This window comes from Lonchura striata, chromosome 26, assembly GCF_050655825.1.
Source record: "Lonchura striata isolate lonStrDom1 chromosome 26, ASM5065582v1, whole genome shotgun sequence".
Taxonomy (NCBI): domain Eukaryota; kingdom Metazoa; phylum Chordata; class Aves; order Passeriformes; family Estrildidae; genus Lonchura; species Lonchura striata.
Window position 1 is genome coordinate 2,640,662 of NC_140728.1, and position 18,389 is coordinate 2,659,050.

The window sequence follows — 18,389 nt, forward strand, 5'->3', positions numbered from 1 at the left end:
GGCTGTGTTTTCTCTGGATTAATGAATCGACACCGCACGGCGGGCTCCTCGGAGCCGCGGGGCATTGACGGGGAAAGCGAGGCAGGAGCCGAGCTCCGCGGGGCGCGGGGGCTCGGCAGCATTTTTGGGAGGGAGAAAGGCACCGGCTTGGGGTGACAGCATCCTCCCTCGTCGCTGCTTGCGGGAGCTGCTCCCACCTGGAGAAGGGAATTTGAGGATGGCTGTCGCTGCAGGGAGCCGTAGACCCTCAGCAGCCGGGCGGGGAGACCCTTCCTCCAGGAGCCGGGGGTCCGCCGGGGCGGGGGTCCCCGCGCTGCGCTAGTGCTTTAAGAGGCTGGCAAAGCCGGCGGCGGGCTTCCCAGCTCCTCTTCATGCAAAACTTCCCCGGCCCCGGCTCTCCTCCTCCTCCTCCTTCTCCCCCTCCTCCTCCCCCTTCTCCACCTCTTCCTCCTCCTCCTCCTCCTCCTCGCCGCGGCTGCGGTGCGCGGAGCGCGGCGGGTCCCGCCCGGCTGCGGCTCGCTCGGCTCCCGGGCCGGGCCGGGGCTGGGGGGGCCGGGGCCGCCCCCGCCGCACGCCGCAGGGCCCCCCCGGGCTGCCCGCGCCCCCGGGCTGGGGGCGGACAGCGGCACCGGGCACCGGGCGGAGACGGGGCCGGCGGCGCCGCCAACTTGGCACTGCCCGCGGGTAAGTGCGGGCGGCGCGGGGGGAGCATCCCCGGGACTCCCGGTGCCCCCGCACCTTCCCCCGGGGCCGAGCGCCCCCCGCTCCCCCTCCCTGCAGCCTCGCCGCTCCCCTCCACCAAAACGCTCCGGCGAATTTTCCGCCTTTCCTTCTGTTTTTGTGCTGGGGGGGCTGCGACAGCGGGGGCTGCAGCCCGGAACCCCCAGCGCTCCCCCCTCTCGCACTCATCGCATTATTCATTGTTGGGGACTGCGGAGCGCTGCCCGCTCCTCGCCTCCGCCGGGGGCACGGAGGGCACCCCTCGCCCCGGTCCCCAACCTGCCACCTTTGTCCCCAGAGGTGACCACTGCCCGGCGAGGGCTCCGGGGGCGGTGCTGGGGGGCTCTGCCGGCCGGGGGGGCTGGCAGGGGCTGGGGCAGGAGGCAGCGGGCAGGGTTGGGTGGCCGTGACCGCGGGCGAGCCGCCGGCGGGGGCTGCCCTCGCCTCGCCGCAGCGGGCAGCGCCCGCAGAGCCGCCGCAGGGCAGGGCAGGGGGGACAGGAGAGCGGAGAAGGGCTGAAGGCGCTTCCCCTGCCAGCTCGGAGGGGCTGTGGGGGGTACGACCCTTCCCGGGCGCTGGAGCGACCCCTCGGAGGCACCCCTGGGTCGGGCAGAGCCCCGCTCCGGCACGGGCTCGGTTTCCTCTCCCGAGCGCTCTCCGGGCGAGCGGATCTGAGGCGTCGGGAGCCACGCTGGGGAAGTTGGCAACCGTGAGAAAAAACCGGAGAACTCTCCCACTGCGTGCCCGGGTGCAGCCCTGCCAGCCCTCCTCCTCCTCCTCCTCCTCCGCCTTCCCTCGGTGTGATGAGTTTGCCGTGCTCTGCCAGCCGGGTGATTTTTCCGTGGGCTGCTCCGGCGCTGGGGGATGCCCGCTGCCTTCGGCGGCGGCTGCGACGGAGAGGCTGCGGGTGAGTCACCGCCTTTGCCATCGCCAGCGCGCTGCAGGTGACCTGTGGCTCGGGGCTCGGCGAGGGTGGCACCAGGCAGGGCTGGCGGTCACCCACCGGCAGCGGCCGTGTGCCCCGGGCAGGGCTCGGGGAGGAGGGGAGGGATGGAAGGATGAAGAGAAGGAGCAGAGCTGATCTGTTGAATGCAGCGAGGAGCTCGGGAAAACACCACCACGACAACTGCCAAAAGAAAGAGCTCGTCTCCTTCCTTCCCCACGTTGGTGCCCTGTGAGCAGCGTTATCCGCACCAGGCAGCGGGGGATGCGCTGGGGGATGCGCCGGGCAAGGCTGTGGCGCGGGGGAGAGCTGGGGCAGGATCCTTTTCCCTGTGACCTGCCACCTCTGCGCCGGGGGGGCTCGGTCCCATGGGATGTGCAGAGATCCCGGCTGATTGTGGCCGGGCTGGAGGGGCAGTGCTGCTGCTGGGGGTGGTCCCTCTCTGTGACGGCAGAGGGTCCCCACAGGCAGCGGTGGCTCCAGCCGCCCCAGGCTGGGGGGCTACAGGCAAAGCCCTCCTGAGGATGGCATCAGACACTGGCTTAAGGGGTGCTGAGCTGCACCCCAGAGTGTCAGAGCAGCCTCAAGGGGATTTTCCCATGGGAATCCAAGCTCGAGTGCAGCCGTGGCCTGGCCCCACATCCCAGGGGCCAGCATCACCTAACGGCTCCCCGAAAAAGAGCATCACGTGCTTCAACTTTGGCATCAGGCAGGAGGAGGATGGATTTGTCAGCTCAGCCACCCCCTTCCAGCTCTTCCCAGAAAGGCAACGGCTTGAAGAAGTGGCAGGTCCTAATTATAACATACGTGAACCCGCGCCCGCCGCCCTCCCCGGCTTCGCGCCCGCTGCGGGCACCGGCTCTTCCTCCCGGGCGCTGCGTCTCACGGAGGCTTTTCCTCCCTGCACTTCCCTGGATGGCCCCGCACCGAGCCCGGCTCAGGATGGGGGTCTCCAGAGTCACCTCTGGGGGGATGTGGGCAGGGGCTGGCACCGCCAGACCGCAGTGTCGGGGCGTGGGTGTGATGGGGAGCGGGGACAGCGCACGCTGCCGTGGGCACCGCCGGGCACCGGCAGTCAGGCCGCGCTCTCGCCGGCAGCCAGCACCATCCCAAATTGCAGATGGCGATAAAAAATTAATTGCGAGATTCTGCTGCACGTGGCAGGAGCGGGGTGGGGGGGACCAGCGGCGGCTCCTTCCCTCCCTGGAGCTCTGCGCCGGCTGCCCGCGGACTCCTCGCGCCGCCTGCCCGCAAGGTGAGCTGCTGTTCCCTCTCCGCTTGCTCCGGGGCTGGATCCTGCTCGCCTTCCCCCCCTGCCGTGCCAGCCCATCCTTCAAAGTGAGGGATTAGCCCTGACCTGCTTGGCAGCGGGAGGGAGGAGGAACGAAAGGGCTTGCTGCAGTTAAGGATGTATATAAATATGGTGTGAGAAATATTCCCTGGATCTCGTCCGCGCCCTACGGGAGCACTTTTGGTTGGACTTCAGCGTCCTTCAGCAGATGCTCCGGGGCACTGAGGTGGGTGGTCATACCCAGGTTTTCCTCATCATGGGGCTCTGAGCTGGGTGCTGGCAGGACCTGGTTGCAGAGAGGACGAGTTGGCCCCTTGGTGATGGGCTTGGGCTTGTGTGAGCGTTGTGCTGTCGGTTCATGCATCGTTGGAGGGGTTGCTGGGCCGGGGCTGTGTTTTGGAGCTCACTGAGGGGGTTTGGATGGCACAATCCGGGGTCTGTGCTCACTGCTGCCTGCTGAGCCATGGCCTTGCTTCTCTGAGTGAACGCCGGGGTACTGGACCTGAATACTTAAGGTTTTGCCTGTCGGGAGAGAACTTAACCTGGCGTCCCCTCCCTCTGTCCACGTCTCCATTCTGCTCTACTTCATGGAGCTTTTGCAATTAAAAAGCCCAGGAGCCAAGCAAAGTACCCTGTAGCTGCTTGCAAGCGGGAAGAGTGAGTGTACACTAATTGGGATATTGTGCTGCCTGCTGGCTGGCCCTGCTTGCTGGAGGAAGAGCAGGTGGGGAAAGAAATAGCCTTGATTTTCAAAAAGATGCTGTGGAGGTGGTAGGAACCAGTGTGGCACAAGCTGGCACAGCCCTCCCAGTGCCAGGCTGGTGCTGGTGGAGCTGGGCTCTTTGGCAGCTGGGGATGGGTGCAGGTGAGTGCTGGGTGCTCTTGCCTGATTATTGCTGCATCTCCTGGGCTGTAACCAGCTCAGCTCCTGCTCAGTTTGATGAGCCCCAGAAAACGCTCTGGCTCTGAACTGGGAGATGATGGATCCTGCTGCAGGCAGAGCTCTGGGAGCGGGGTCTGTCCGGAGTGTGTCCACCACAGTCCAGCCCAGGCAGTGCTTGTGGGGACGTGCAGGAGGAGCTGCGGGAAGGAGCAGCAGAGGTGATGCCTGGGATGGCCCGTTGCTCCTCTGGGCACTGGAGAGGGCTGTGCAGCAGGAGATCTCTGTGATGTGGGGGAATTCTTAATCAGACTTTGATTTAATGGAATCACAGGATGGTTCGGGTTGGAAGGGACCTTAACGCTCATCCAGTTCCAGCCCTTGTAATGGGCAGGGACACTTTTCACCAGCCCAAGAGGGGCTCTCCTGCCCAGCTGAGCCCTCTCCTGTTCCCTCCAGGCCCTCCGTGGCTGGCGATGCCGGTGGCCCGCTGGCCACCACTAGAGGGGAGCAGGATGCCACCGAGCTGCCCGCCCGTGCCCCGCAGGGCTCTGCCAGTCCCGGGCAGCAGCCCCGGCTCCCTCCGCCCCGGCACTGCCCAGCCCAGCCTGGCTCGGGCAGGGGATGACCCAGCCCTGGCTCTGGAGATCTCGGCTTGGTTGTGCTTGTGCCAGCTCCCAGCTGCGGGTCGGGCTGCAGCACAGCCGGGATGAGGGCGATGGGAAGGCTCCGTCCTCGCCCATGCTGTGCTGGAAGCAGGAGAAAGCAGAATTGCTCCTTCCTTGGGGCTGGGCTAGAGCACCGTGCTGAGTGATGATGCCACCCTGTTCCTGCCGCCCTCGGGGTGCCCCTGTGGAGCTGTGCAGATGGGGCAGGAGGGCGGCTGTGGCCCCTTCGGAGCCCGGTGTGTGTGGGTAAGGCTGTTCCCTGCTCCATGAGCACCTGCTGTAGGCAGGTGTCTTCTTCCAGATGTGCACCTCCCTCCAGATGTGCCCCTGGTGGAGCAGCTGCTTTGGGGAGGCTGAGGCATGGTGGAACCAAGGGCTGGGCTGTGTGGAAGCAGTGACCTGTGTGTGGCTGAGGAGCTGCTGGGGGCAGGTGGGGGGGACGGGGGTGCTCACCTGCCACCCCTTCCTGGGCCGTTTGCAGCAGGGGTTCCATCTCCCCCGATGACTCCGTGAGGGCTCCGAACCAGCTCCCTCCTCCTCTCCCTGTTATTTGTGCTTTCTTCTTGCCTGCCGTGATATTTTTACCTTCAGTTCGTTCAGATTATATGATCAAAGGAGCCACAAAGGGGAGAGAACAGAGAGGGAAAAAGCTTAAAAGAAGAAAGGGAGAGGCAGTGGGCTCTGGGGGCACTGCCAGCTCTGCGGGAGCTGCCGTGGGCTCTGAGGGTTTCCCTGGGAGCCGTCCATGGTGTGAGCATCCCACCTTTGATGGGCAGAAACGTTGCAGCTCCAGGGATGAGGGTGCGAGAGGCGACCTGCTTTCGGCTGGTGCGGGGCTCTGAAGGTGCCTGTGGTGTCTGAGCATCCTTCATCTCCCCATCCTCCTCCTCCTCCCCAGCACGGGCAGAGCCTGACCCGCTCCCAGGCTGTGCAGGAGCCACATTCCCCGTGCTCCGTGCCCGCTGGTGATGCGTGGGGTGGTTCTGCAGAGGGGCCAGCACCAAGCAGGATCGCTGTCCCTGAGCCCCATCCCAGCGGGGCCGAGCTCCCGGGGGCTCTCCCGGCAGGCTGGGGCAGGGGTTTTGCTGCAGCATTCCCAACCTCCTGCCTTTGGAAGCACCGAGCTGGGCACCGGGTAATTCTGGCTCCTTAAAAGCCCCGGCTGTCAGAATCGCTTTGGAGATGGGCCTTCAAGCGGCTGCGGCGGGCGGGGAGGTGCATAATTCATGGAGGTGAGTTGAAGCCAGGGTCCTCCTGGCTGGGATGGCTGCAGGAGCACCCTTGGGGCTGGTGAGACACTGTCCAGCTTGGGTGCCGGCTCTGGGCTTGAGCTGAGATTAATTTAAGCTGTTTCCTTGGTCTCACTGTTGCTGCTCGTCCTGCCTGGGGAACGCGTTTGCCTGCTCGGCTCCTCGCTGCTTTTGGTGCCTGCATTAATCATGCGCTGCCCTCAGCATCCGTCAGCGGCTGCGGAGGGGATGGGCATGAGGGCGAGCCTGCCTGGGGGGAAACTGAGGCAGGGGCTGTGCTGCTGGGGCGGGGGCAGCTCAGGTGCCGTGGATATCAGCTGCTGGAAGCCGTCGATAAGGGAAGCAGCTGCTGCTTCAGGAATCAGTGGCCTGAAGGGAGAGCGGCAGGAGCGCAGAGCTCCAGGTTGTGACTCGGACCGGGAACGCTGGGTTTTGGCAGTGCCTGGCTCCAGCTGAGGATGCAGACCTCGGTTTGGGGGGCTCAAGGCAAGTGGGCTTGTGGAAGGGGACTGAAAAACCCGCTGGGAAAAAGTAGGGGTGTTTTAGGATAGGCAGGGACCAGGCTGGGGGTGTGTGTGGGGGTTGCCCACTCCGACGCTGTCTTGGGACTTGTCCCACCCTCTCAGTTCCCTTAGGAAGGGACAGGTCGGGACAGGGTCTCAGGGACCCCTCTGAGCTGGTCACTGACCAGTGCTGCTCTGTGGGCTCTGTCTCCGAGGCCCTGACCAGCCCCTCTGCCTGGATGCAATTTGGGCCGAGCCCAAACCCCTGGCATGAATCAAAGACCCAGTGGATCCCAAATCTATTTTTTGCAATAACCCCCAGTATTTATTTCCACCATCTCCCTGATGAAATCCCAGAATAGCCGACGTCCTCTTCCTGCTCCTGCCTGATTTTCTCTCTCCCCTTTTCCCCGTCCCTCCAAGGTTCCCGGAGGAAGCAGCCGAAGCTTTACGTGGGCTCGCGTCTCTGCTGCCGTCTCTCCTCTCTGGTGTAGCCATGCAGACCCCGGCACCCTCCCGCACCCCGACCTCCCGCTGCTCCCCCGGGGCCGGCAGCAGCGCCGGGAGCCGCTGAGGGAGCGCAGCGGGATCCCTCCGGAGCCATGCCGCCCGCCCGGCCCGGCCCGGCCCCCTGAGCGCCGCCGCCTTCCCGGCCCGAGCTCTGCCCCGGCACGGCCTTGGCGATGAGCGGGGCTCACTTCTGCATGGAGCGTTTGTCCTTCTGCCTCTTCCTGAGTGCCTGGAGCTGGGGGTGGGCGCCCGGGGGTGCTGCCAAGCCCAAAGGCCAGGGCTACCCGCACATGAACTCCATCCGCATCGACGGCGACATCACGCTCGGGGGGCTGTTCCCCGTGCACGGCCGGGGCGCCGAGGGCAAAGCCTGCGGGGAGCTGAAGAAGGAGAAGGGCATCCATCGCCTGGAGGCCATGCTCTTCGCCCTGGACCGCATCAACAACGACCCCGACCTGCTGCCCAACATCACGCTGGGCGCGCGCATCCTGGACACGTGCTCGCGGGACACGCACGCCCTGGAGCAGTCGCTGACCTTCGTGCAGGCCCTCATCGAGAAGGACAGCACCGAGGTGCGCTGCGTCAGCGGGGGGCCCCCCATCATCACCAAGCCGGAGCGGGTGGTCGGCGTCATCGGCGCCTCGGGCAGCTCCGTGTCCATCATGGTGGCCAACATCCTGCGGCTCTTCAAGGTAGGGCTCGGCCAGGTGACGAGAACCGCTCGGCGAAACCCCCGCGGGTGCTCTGGCAGCGTTTCTCCTGTGTGCCTCTTCCTCCACAGCTGGGGGGAGGCAGAGTTGGTGCTGTTAAAACGCTTCTCCTGCCTCCCCCAGGTCCCCGGGGATCCCTTCCTCCATCCCTCTCCGCTGACGACACTCGGAGCTGGAGGGTTTTTGTCTCATCTCCCCCGGATTCGTGGTGCTGGTGCTCCCGCCCCGTGGCGGGGGCTGGATGGGAGGTGGGCTGAGGGTGTGTTTGGTTCTGGGGGATGCTCCTTCAGGGGGTATACCCCAAAATGTAAATCCCACCTGAGCCAGAGGGGTGGAGGCAGCGATGGCTGATGGCAGGGGGCAGCTGGGGCTGCTCTGCTTCAGTCCAAGGGGACATCAGCCAGGCTGGGGATGCTTGTCCTGTGCCACCAGCCCCAGAGGTGCTCAGGCTGTGGTGGGATGAGCAGGGCTCTTCCTCCTGCCCTGTGCCAGCCGCAGGAATGCCGAGGAGTTGATAATTCCTTTCCCCTTTGCTGTACATTTATTTATCCACAACCACATCTCTGGGCTGCAGCGGGTGTGAGCAAGGGTCCCTCTGCAGAAATGAGGCAGAAATGTAAATATTCTGCACCTGCAGTGGCAAGGGGGGCCCCATCCCATCTCGGCCTTCTCCCAGCACCCTGAAACCCCTGTGTTCTGCAGGATTGGTGCTGTTTCCCCTTTGTCTTTCCCCTCCTCTGCCAGCCTGGAGTGCTGAGCCAGGTCCCCTCCTGGGAGGGCTGGAAGCTGTTAGTGAGGACGGAAGAACCAGATCGCTGATGGAGTTTGATTTTTCTGGGTCTCATTTTTTTTTAAAAAATGTGTTAATGTTCCTGGCGACGAGTGAGAGGGCTATTCAATAATTAAAATAATATAAATTAGAAGGAGTGGGAGGAACTTAAAAGCTATTTGCCAAGACAAAAAAGATTGAATACTTGCTCTGGAGAGGAGGAGGGAGGCTGGCAGTGGGGAAGGAGGCAGGAGAGTGACAGTCAGAATAGTCAGGGGCAACTGAAGTCTTTCTAGGTTCTTTCGGTTTGTTTTTCCCTCACTCTTCTCCTCCAGTTTTGGTCCTTGGGCAAAGAGCTGTGCCCTGTTCAGAAGGATGGCACTGAGCTCCGGTGCAGCCCTGCCCCAGCTGAGCAGCCAGGCACTGGTGCTGCTGCTGGCGCATCCTGAGCCCCAGGAACTTTAATCCAGAGCTGATCCCAGCCCAGCGGGGCAGGGAAGAAATGCAGATGGGGGGATGAGCAGGTAGAGGCTGGAGACCTCAGAACCCCTTGGAGGAGGAGAATAAGGAAAATCTCAGCCTTTCCTAGACAGCAGTGAGTCCCAGTGTGGGGGTCGGTGCCCTTCCCAGTGGTCCCAGCACAGGGACACCATTCCCACGGGATTGGGATCATGTCTGGGCCCAGCCATTCCTGCAGCATTCCTGGGGGTTTGGGGGTTCTGCAGGCTCTTCCCCCGCCATGACCCGAGTGCTGCTGCTGCTCTTTGTTATTCAAACACTGCTTTTATGGCAGGGACATGCTTAAAATGAGAATAAGGCGACTTCCATTTCACGCCGCCGCTGACCTTTAAGCGTGGGTGACTCTGCTCCGAGGTTCAGCAAAGCCCTGGCTGCCTCGGGCACAGGCAGCTGCCTCTGCCCCTTCCCTGGGGCATGGCACTTGCTGGAGCTCTGCTCCCGCTTGGCCCCGTGTTGCTGTGTCCCTCCTGTCCCCCCCAGTGCTCCCCCAGCACGGGGATATTGGCAGAAAGTGCTGGGAGCTGGTACAGGGGGACCCTCCCTGTGGGGTGCCCCAAGTTCCCCCTGAGTGCTCAAGTGGTTCTTGGGGAGGGCTCCAGCACATCTGGGAGGGCTCCAGCACATCTGGGAGGGCTCCAGGGTACCCAGCAAGCAGCATGGAGTGAATCAGAGTCCACCAAGGTGAGGAGGCCACACAAGTCCAGCGCAGCAGCCCCCCAGCTTTCCCCTTCTCTCCTGTGGCCATGAGCACCCTGCAGGTGGCTGTTCCTGGTTTGAAGTGATGCTTTCCCTGCTGTGGTCCCCTCGTCCCGTCCCACACTCCCTCCTGTGTCCCTGCTCCATCCCCTGCACACCCCCAGCCCTCCCCGCTAGGCCGGCCTCGCTCCTCCCTGCCAGGGCTTTTGTTGCTCCTGCACCACATAAATAAATAACGGGTCCTTCGTTAGCTGCCGCCTCCTAATTAAAGCTGTACATCAGTGGAACAACTTGCAGATGCGGCATCCTCTGTCCAAGCCCGGTTTCATCTCTCCTCGTCGCTCTGCCTGCAGAAAATCCTTTCCCCAAATCCGCGCGATCGCATCTCCCTGGCGTCGCTGCCAGAGCGCTCTGGCACCTTCCAGCTCCTTCCCACCCCTTGCTGCTGCCTCTCCAGCCCCAGCTCTGCCCACAGGCTCCTGAGCCACCACAGCGGTGATGCTGTCAAGGAAACCAGACCCTTCTGCAAATGCAATCCCCCTGAAAAGCATCTGAGGTGCATTTTTCCTCCCCGCCCAGAAAGAGCTGTGACAAGGTGGATCCCAAGCGCCCGGCGTGGGGTGAGCAGGCAGAGGATGGGTTTGCCACGTGCCAGGCACTCGGAGGTGGCTGTTTCCTCCCCGTGGCAGCGGTGCAGGCGCTCTCTGCAGTTGTGCAGCATGAATAATTCACCTGAGGACGGCGCTGCCCGCGCTGCAGCCGGGCACTCGGCACCTGCAGCCCTGCCCGGCTGCGCTGCCCGGGGCTGGCCGGTGCAGACCCCTGGCTCTGAGCCCCTCCTGGTGGTGCTGAGCCCCCTGGCTCGTGTCAGGATGCCCAAAGGCTGTGGGGGCAGTGGGCTGGAGAGATTCAGGACAGGCTTCCCCACTTAGCAGGTGAACAAACTCCACCGGACGAGCGGGAAGGTGGCAGCGGCCGGGGACGCTCTGATTCATCCCCCAATGCTGCCACTTCATTTCCCTGCTCTTCACTGGGATTACTGAAACAAATTGCAGCTGCCTGCCTCCCCTGGGCTGCCCCCAGCCCTGAGGGGTCCCTGGGCATGGCTTGTTGGGGAGGGGTGGTGGCAGGTCGTGCAGGGATGAGGGACAGCGTCCTCCTGCGCCTGCTGTGCTCCCTGGAGTTTTGGTTCTGCTGTTTCCCTCTCCAGGGAGGTGCCAAGGGCTGCATCCCGGGCCAGACCCCGTGCCCAGGGGATGGGCAGGAGGATGGGGCTGCAGCTCCTTCTGTCCTGGCACTGAGTTCTGAGCAGCCCCTCCCTGCCCCAGCCCCTGCGGTGCTTTACGCTCTCCCTAATTAAAAGCTGCCATCCAAATGGCTCGATGATGGAAATTCTAATTAAATCAATTCCATCTTGTCGGCGAACCAGGGCTTTGCATAAGATATGCATGAAATTAATAATTATGGGGAGGGAATTAGCTGCTCCTGACCCTGTGTCTGGCATGGGGGGGGTTGGTGCAGGAGTCGCTGCCTGTGGGGTGCTCCTGACCAGTGTGCTCAGCTCTGGCTCTGCAGTGGTTTTGGTTGGTTTTTGGTTGGTTTTTGGTTGGTTTTTGGTTGGTTTTTGGTTGGTTTTTGGTTGGTTTTTGGTTGGTTTTTGGTTGGTTTTTGGTTGGTTTTTGGTTGGTTTTTGGTTCTTCCTTCCTTCCTGCTCAGGCTGATATTGGTACCAGTTGTTTAATCCTGAGCTGGGATGTGCTGAAATCTCCACCTTTGCCTAATTCTTCCCAGGCTGGGGGGATTCTGTCTCCCGCTGGTGGAGAAAACAGCACAGCAGCTCCTGAGCCACGGTAATGCTGGGTGAGGATGGAGGTACCAAATGCAGCTTTCCCAGTGCACCAGAGGTCAGTCACACCAGTCAATTGACCCTGGAGGAGCAGGGTGACATCTCCAGCCCTGGGTCCCACCATCCCTCTTACCCCACGGCATGTTTTTCCAGGCTCAGGGTGCTTCTGGGTGATGATTTTTGATTAAAAACAAGAGAAGGAAGAAAGTTTTACCCTCTACTCTTAGTAGGATAAGGAGGTCTTGGGGTGCAGGAGAGCTGGTCCTGCTGATTTCCTCCACACAATGTTTGTCCCAGGCTGGAGATGAGCCAGACAAGGGACCACCAGTGCAGCAAATTTGCAGCTGAGAGATGTTTCCAGCTCCCTCTTCCCACTGCATCCTTCTTTCTAAGAACATTGAATTCCCTGCCTACATTTTGCTTTTATGTATCTAAAAGGACTTTTGTCTTTTATCTGAGAAAATAGCTGGTGCCAGGAGTTGGGCTATCAAAAAGGCAGAGGGGGGAAAAGGCAGAAGAAATCTATGAAATGGTCATTTGGGAACCGGTATTTTATTTTCACTTTCATCCAAGGCAGAGGAGCGAGAGAAAAAAAAGCCCTTTCCTTTTGTTTATTAAAATACAGCTTCCAGTCCATAGCCCATGGATCAACAGGTATTTTCTGGGCTTTGTTTTCCAGCTGAGGCTGGAGCAGGATGGGCAGGCCAGGGGTTAATGCCAGGCTGTTGGAGCTTGGGTGGGACGGCAGGGGCATGGGGAATAGCTGGGATGTCTGGAAGTGGTGAAAAAACAAAACACTCAGCAGGGGAAAAATCATTGGGAAAGGACCCTCTGGAAGGGCAGGGGTGCATCCCTGCCCCCAGATCGCCTTTGACATGGGCACTGCTGCTGCCAGTGCCCTGGTGGGCACTGCCTCCATCCCGAGCCCGTGCCCATCCTGCAGGGAAGGGGAGGGGATGTGCTGGGAGCAGCCCCCTGCTCCCCCCGGGATGAGAGATTGCCAGGCGAGCGCCTCACCTGCTGAGCAGAATTTTAATGGAGGCTCCAGTCAGAGATCCCCAACGAGCAGATCAGAGCCCCTCGGAACGGAGCACAAAGCAGATTGTCACAGGGAGTAATCCTATTTGTGCCTTGATAAAGATTCCTTCCGCTCCCTCTCCCACCCTTGCTCCAGCTCTCCCTTTTTTCATCTCCTATTTCGCAGGCAGGTAGAAAGGGTGGCTGCTCCTTTCCAGGGGCCTTTTAGCATTCAGGTGGAGTCGTGGGTTTATAACACCAGAATTGCATTTAACAGAGAGAGGCAGGAGTGGGAGAGGGGAAATCGCAGAGAAACAAAGGAGGAACTGGGAGATGCAGGACTGGAGGAGAATGGAGTGGGGCCAGGAGGGTTGGGACACCCAGCCCTGGTGCACACCTCACCCGTGGGCTGGGCTCCCAGCGAGGTGGCTGGGGCTTGTTACAGCACCTCGGATTCCCAGAGCTGGTGGGGAGAACCTGGGCTTGATGATTTAATAAGCCTTTTCCATCTTTAAGATAAATGAGGATGTGTGGTGTGTTTTGGAGATGGAAAGTGCTGCGTGTTAAACATTGCCTGGTCCCGCGGTGCTAAATCATTCCAGTGTGCCAGGAGAGCTGCGGTGGCTCTGGTTTATTTAAAGGGGTTTTTTTAGGGCTGGGGGGGCAGCATGGGTTGGATCTGTCCTTCCTGGGGAAGAAGCCAAAAAACCAAAGGGAGACCCTGACAGTGCTGGCCAGGGCAGAATTATGGTTTTTTTCCTTTGGTCTCTCCCACACTGGATTTTCCAGAAACTCCTTTTGGGGTCCTGCTGGGTGTTCCTGAGCTGCAGGTGGTCCCCAAGCCCCGATGTCCCCTGGAGCACCTGATGGTGTCACATTCTCCACCTACCCCATGCTCATCCTCAATTCCCACCTCCCTCTGCTCCAAAGCAAGGCTTTGGGGCCACGGGCGTGGCTGTGGGGTGGAGATCATCACCCCCTTGCCCTGATCCTGTGCCTTTCCCTGCTGCACCCCAGATCCCCCAGATCAGCTATGCCTCCACGGCGCCAGACCTGAGCGACAACAGCCGCTACGACTTCTTCTCCCGCGTGGTCCCCTCGGACACCTACCAGGCCCAGGCCATGGTGGACATCGTCAAAGCCCTCAAGTGGAATTACGTCTCCACCCTGGCCTCCGAGGGCAGCTACGGTGAAAGCGGCGTGGAGGCCTTCATCCAGAAGTCCAGAGAGGATGGTGAGTGGATCTCTCCTTGAGTGGATCTCTCCTGCGATGGGAGCAGCTGAGAGAGGAGGAGATAAGGATGGGATGGAGGGAAGTGTCTGGTTGGACTCCTTAGGCTGAGCTGGGGTGGATGGTTTTTATTTTGGGGGGTTGCCTCGGAACAGAGTGGGTTTTGGGGCTACCCAAACAAAGATCCAGGTTTTCCAGCAAGGTTTGGGACCAGCAGTCCTGGGCTGCCTCCACGCTGCAGGGCAGGCTGCTTTTGGGAAGCATCTCGAGATCCCTCTCCTTGCTCCCCCGCTCCACCGAGCTGCTCCCACCCCTCCCTCTGCGCCTGAGCCGCGGCGCTGGGCTCCTTCCAGAACACAAGGCTTTTACAAATACTCCCAGGTTTTAACAGAAAATCAAGTTGGCACCGCCACGAGCTGCACCCAGTTTTAGTGGAATTATCCCCCAGGGCAGGTGCTTTAATTTGTCTATGGGCTTTGGACAGGCGGAAAGTCCGTGCTCAGCAAAACTCTTTGGGAGGATTTGTCTGGAGGCAGAAAGCGTTTTGCTGACGGGAGCTCTGGGATGCTTAGAGGGGATTAGCAGCCTTGGGAGCAGCGCAGGAGCTTGTGGGGACCTGAGCACCAACCCCAGGATGGGCGAGGAGCCCTGGGAATCGCTGCTGAGGGTGCTGCTACCACAAATTCGGAGCCGTGCCAGGACCCACGGAGGGGCTGGCACAGCACTGGGGTCCCCCCTGGCTCTGGCATCGCCTCAGCCCCCCAGCACGGGGTGGGACGGGAGCTAAAGGATGTTTTTTGAGTCAGTTAAACCCCTGCAGGGCACAGGCTGCTGCTTATTACAGGCTTAAGTGTGTCTGAATGGCACATTAGGTTCTGGCAAAGTCGGTGGGACACCGGCCTATCTGGAGCCAGTCAAACTGCGTTATGGCCTTATAAATGGATAAAGGGAATAAAAACTTTGAGGTGATGAGCTCCTAATCAAAGCCCTATAAATAGGAGCAGCCTTAATTCCATCCCTGGCACCGGAGCCGGCTGTGCTTTTAGTATGCAGAGGAACCCATCTGGGGATCCAACCTGGGAGCTGCTCTTCAGGATTTTCACTTGAAAAGTGGGATATTTTTCACGGGGCTGTGCCTTCTCGAGGAGCAGCGTGTGGGGATGCTCCGGAGCGGTGGCTGCAGGGGATGTGTGGAGCTGCAGGTGCAAAGGGGCTGTGCTGGGTGTGTTTGGGGTGGGGCTGGGGGATGCTCTGCTGCCCCATGCGTGGGGGGATCTGTGGGGCAGCCGAGGGGCTGCACAGGCACGAGTCAAACCCACTCTCCTCCTCCACTAAGCACCAGTAAGGAGTGGTGGTTGTGCCTGGTGCTCCTGCTGCGGCGTGAGCTCTTCTCCTTTGAGATACCTGTGGTTACCACGAGCTCCTCTAACCAGATGTTAACGATCCGACAGCTTAATTGCAGAGTAAAGGAGTGCACACAGAGCCAGAGCAGCCACGTGTTAATCCGGGGCTGTGGCAGTCCTGTAATTTGGGTATCCGCATAACCTGGCGATTATGTGCATTAGTGATAATTTAGTTATCAAAAAGCAGATTTCCACGGTGCCTGCGGTGTGAGGGAAGCCTGTGTGGTGGCAGTGGTGCTGCTGCGGCCCTGGCACGCTGCAGGAATGTGGAGATTTGTGGAAGCTGTCCCTGGGGTCTCGGGTGGGCTCTGAGCTGCTCCCTGGAGCATCTCCCTTGGGAGCGAAGTGGGGTGTCAGCCACACTGCTTTGCCCATGGAAGTAGAGCCACAGCCATGAATAATGGTGAGGCTGGACCAAAAATGTACTTTTTCTTTTTTTTTTTTCCTTTATTTTATATATTTAACCACCCCACAAGCCGTGCCATCTGTGGTGGCAATGCCAGGCTGGAGGAAGAACCAGGCTCTGCCCACTTCGCCTCTCTGTCTTCCCCTGTGCAAAGGGCTCTGCTGGCACCAAACACAAGCACAGATCCATTGGGAAGGGGTGGAGGATCTCTGGGGTATTCTTGGCTCTCAGCTGCATTTCTCCAGCAGCCCAAAGCACCCTGCTGTGACTTATCCCTGCTTGCAGGGGCCTGATGCCTGTCAGAGGGACAGACAGCGCTGCCAGCTGAGGGAGGATCTGGCCTGTGCCAGGCTCTGGCTGGCTGTTAGTCAAGTGGTGGAGATTCCCCGTGGGGGTGTTTATGCCAGGGGAACAAGCCCAGCCCCATCCCCAGCCCCCCACGCTGGGTTCCTCACCCACCCGGCTCAGGGTGAGCAGCGCCCGCTCTCCTCCCAGCAGCGCTCTGCTTCATCTCTCATGCCAAGCCTGAGCTTTCAGAGTCGGGTTTTATTTCCATCAGGCAATAATGCTCATTGCTGTCGTTAGCAGCTCGCACTCAAGCTGTTTGCTTTCTGATGCATTATCAACTTGACCTTCAGTTTCAATTTTTAGCAGAGCCTCGCGTCGAAGCTTCGCAGCGCGGTGGAAAACGGTTCTGCTCGAGGCACGACGCGACCTCCGACAGCCGTGCAGGGAGGAAGCTCACCCTGGAGATGGGTTCTTCTTGCAGTGGGGCTGGCCCTGGGCTACCACAACAGGCTGACCTGGGTGGCTGTTACATCTTTATTCATTTAGCTTTTTATCTTTAGCCATGTTTGCGGTCGCTCTGGCGATGATGCTCTTGGCCCCTGGTGGTTGCTGGTGGCTGCACTGGTGGCTGCAGAGTCCTTATTTGTTGGAATTTGTGGTATTGATGATTCTGAGATTGTAAAAAGTCTCTGTGTTTTTGCCCCGCTGCCAAAGCAGAAGCCATAATTGGTCTGTGCTGGTTTCCAGGTTGTTTATTCTGTTGATCTCTCACATGTTCTGCTGCCCTGCCCAGCTCTGTCCTGCAGGGCAGCGTGTGGGGCTCTGCCCTCAGTGGGATGTGACAAACATTAAATACCAGAAACTCCCTGGGCTGGATTTACAAGAACGTGCCAATATCTGTCACCTACGTTGGACAGTGTGTGCCCAGCCTGAACCAACAGAAAAATGCCAACACCACAGTGAGACATGGAGGGCATGAAGAAGGAGAAAAAGGACAAGGCACACCCAATTTCCTCCATCTTGTCCCCTTTGGACCCCTCATCTAGAATCCTAAAATTTTACTTTTGCACCCGTGCCACACTTAATTATTGCTTATATCAAACACTCAGAGCTGGTAATTGATCCTGTAAGATTGAAAACTCTTTTCCATGGACAGAGATCACAGCCAGTGTCTCTGGGGGCTCTGTCCAGGGGGGTTCCTGACCCCTGCCAGGGTCCCAGGGCAGCCAGAGGGAAGCTCTGGATTCCCACACTTATTCACTAAAGAGCTGCTTTTTGGGTTTTAGCATTGCAGAGATGTTCAGTCTGCAAAGGATGTGTTTTCTTCAGCTATTTTAAAGTGTTTTAAGTGCATCCTGCTCCCCCAGAGCATCCTGCACTGGCAGTGGCTGTCAGCTGGATTTCCACTGCATGGCAGGGCCAGCGTCGGGGTGTCCCTGGTGTCCTCACCTCCAGCCCCTCTGTCCAGCATTTCCCCATGCCCCTGACCTGTGGCATCACTTGGGTGGTCGGACAGACCCACCCAGGACCCTCTGCCTCTGCAGCGTTGAGGTCTCTGCTCTCTCCAAGCTCTTGGAGATGATGGCTGGGATGAATATTTGTGTGATGGAGCTGGTGTGTGCCACACCTCGGGTCTGTGACGAGGGGAATATTCCCAGCCCAGTGCAGGACTCCTTAGTCACGTACCTGGATCACTTTTGCTGCCGTTCCCTCCCCTCTACTGTTTCATCCTTCACTAAATTTCCCATATTTTTAGTTAGGAGCCTGATGTATATTTGTGACGGGTTTGCTCCTCCCCATGTGACACCCCTGGCTGTCTCTGTCTGCTTCCAGCCGGGCTCATTACTCACTGTGGCTGCACCAGGAGGTCGCCCCCAAAAAGCCACTCCCAAATCTTGAGGCTGGAGCTTTGACCGCAGCCTTTGGGTCCCACCACGTGCAGGAGAGGGGGCAGATCTCTGTCCCTGACGGCTTCTTCTGTGATCATTTGCTTCCTGGAGGCTTTGGAGTGGCACAAGCAATAAGTCCTGGGGCAGGGGAGCAGCGCAGCGCTCCCAGGGAAGGCTCTGGGCTCCGGAATCTCCTGGGAAGGCTGGAGTTAGGAGGGGAGCTGGGAGTGGGAATGGAATCACTGCTGAGCTGTGCAGAGCCTGATCCCTCCCTGGGGTGCCCAGGGCTGCCTGGGATGGGGGAACATCCACATCCCTGCTCCAGCAGGGCTGAGCTGGTCCCTGCTTTGCCCTTAGGCTGGTCCCTGCCCGCTGCAAGCTCCGCAGGCTCTGCGGGAGCGCCGGCAGAGCCCCCTGAGCCAGGAGCTAATTAAGCAGCGGCAATCAAGAGGGGAAGCCCGAGTGGCTGAGCTCCCACCGAGCCCTAATGGTGGAGATTAAACCCTGACCCGTGTTTGACAACAGGCAGAGGCGAGATCCCACCGTGTTTGACAACAGGCAGAGGCGAGATCCCACCGTGCCTGAGGATGGCACCGGCAGCGTTGGGAGGGGAGGTTTGGGTGTGGGAGGTTTGGGTGTGGGAGGTTTGGGTGTGGGCTCAGGCTGGGTTTTCCAGGATGTTTTTTGCTGTGAGTGCCCCGAGTCCTGTGCCACCAGTGAGGAAACTCGTGGCATCTCTGAGCATCCTTTGACTGCCTGGCCCCAAACTGCCTCCAGCAGCTGCCTGTGGGAGCTGTGGGCCTGTTGCCCCCATCCCCAATATTCCTGCTCCTCTCTGGTCTTTTCCCAA

The 18,389-nt window shown here is 60.1% G+C and overlaps 1 protein-coding gene across 3 annotated transcripts in view; it reads left to right on the forward strand.

Moving 5' to 3' along the window:
- Window positions 1-535: 535 nt before the first annotated feature.
- GRM4 (glutamate metabotropic receptor 4) overlaps window positions 536-18,389 on the forward strand; it is a 36,474-nt gene continuing 18,620 nt past the window's right edge. Inside the window, exons 1-3 of one of the 3 annotated variants that reach the window (XM_021535982.3) lie at window positions 536-684; window positions 6,679-7,457; window positions 13,340-13,556. In XM_021535982.3, coding sequence (XP_021391657.1) covers window positions 6,939-7,457; window positions 13,340-13,556 — 736 coding nt within the window. In that variant the 5' untranslated portion in view covers window positions 536-684; window positions 6,679-6,938. Of the gene's footprint in view, window positions 685-1,311; window positions 1,628-5,717; window positions 5,735-6,678; window positions 7,458-13,339; window positions 13,557-18,389 lie in introns of those variants that run through there. The other 2 variants (XM_021535983.4, XM_085561187.1) reach the window with 2 other exon arrangements.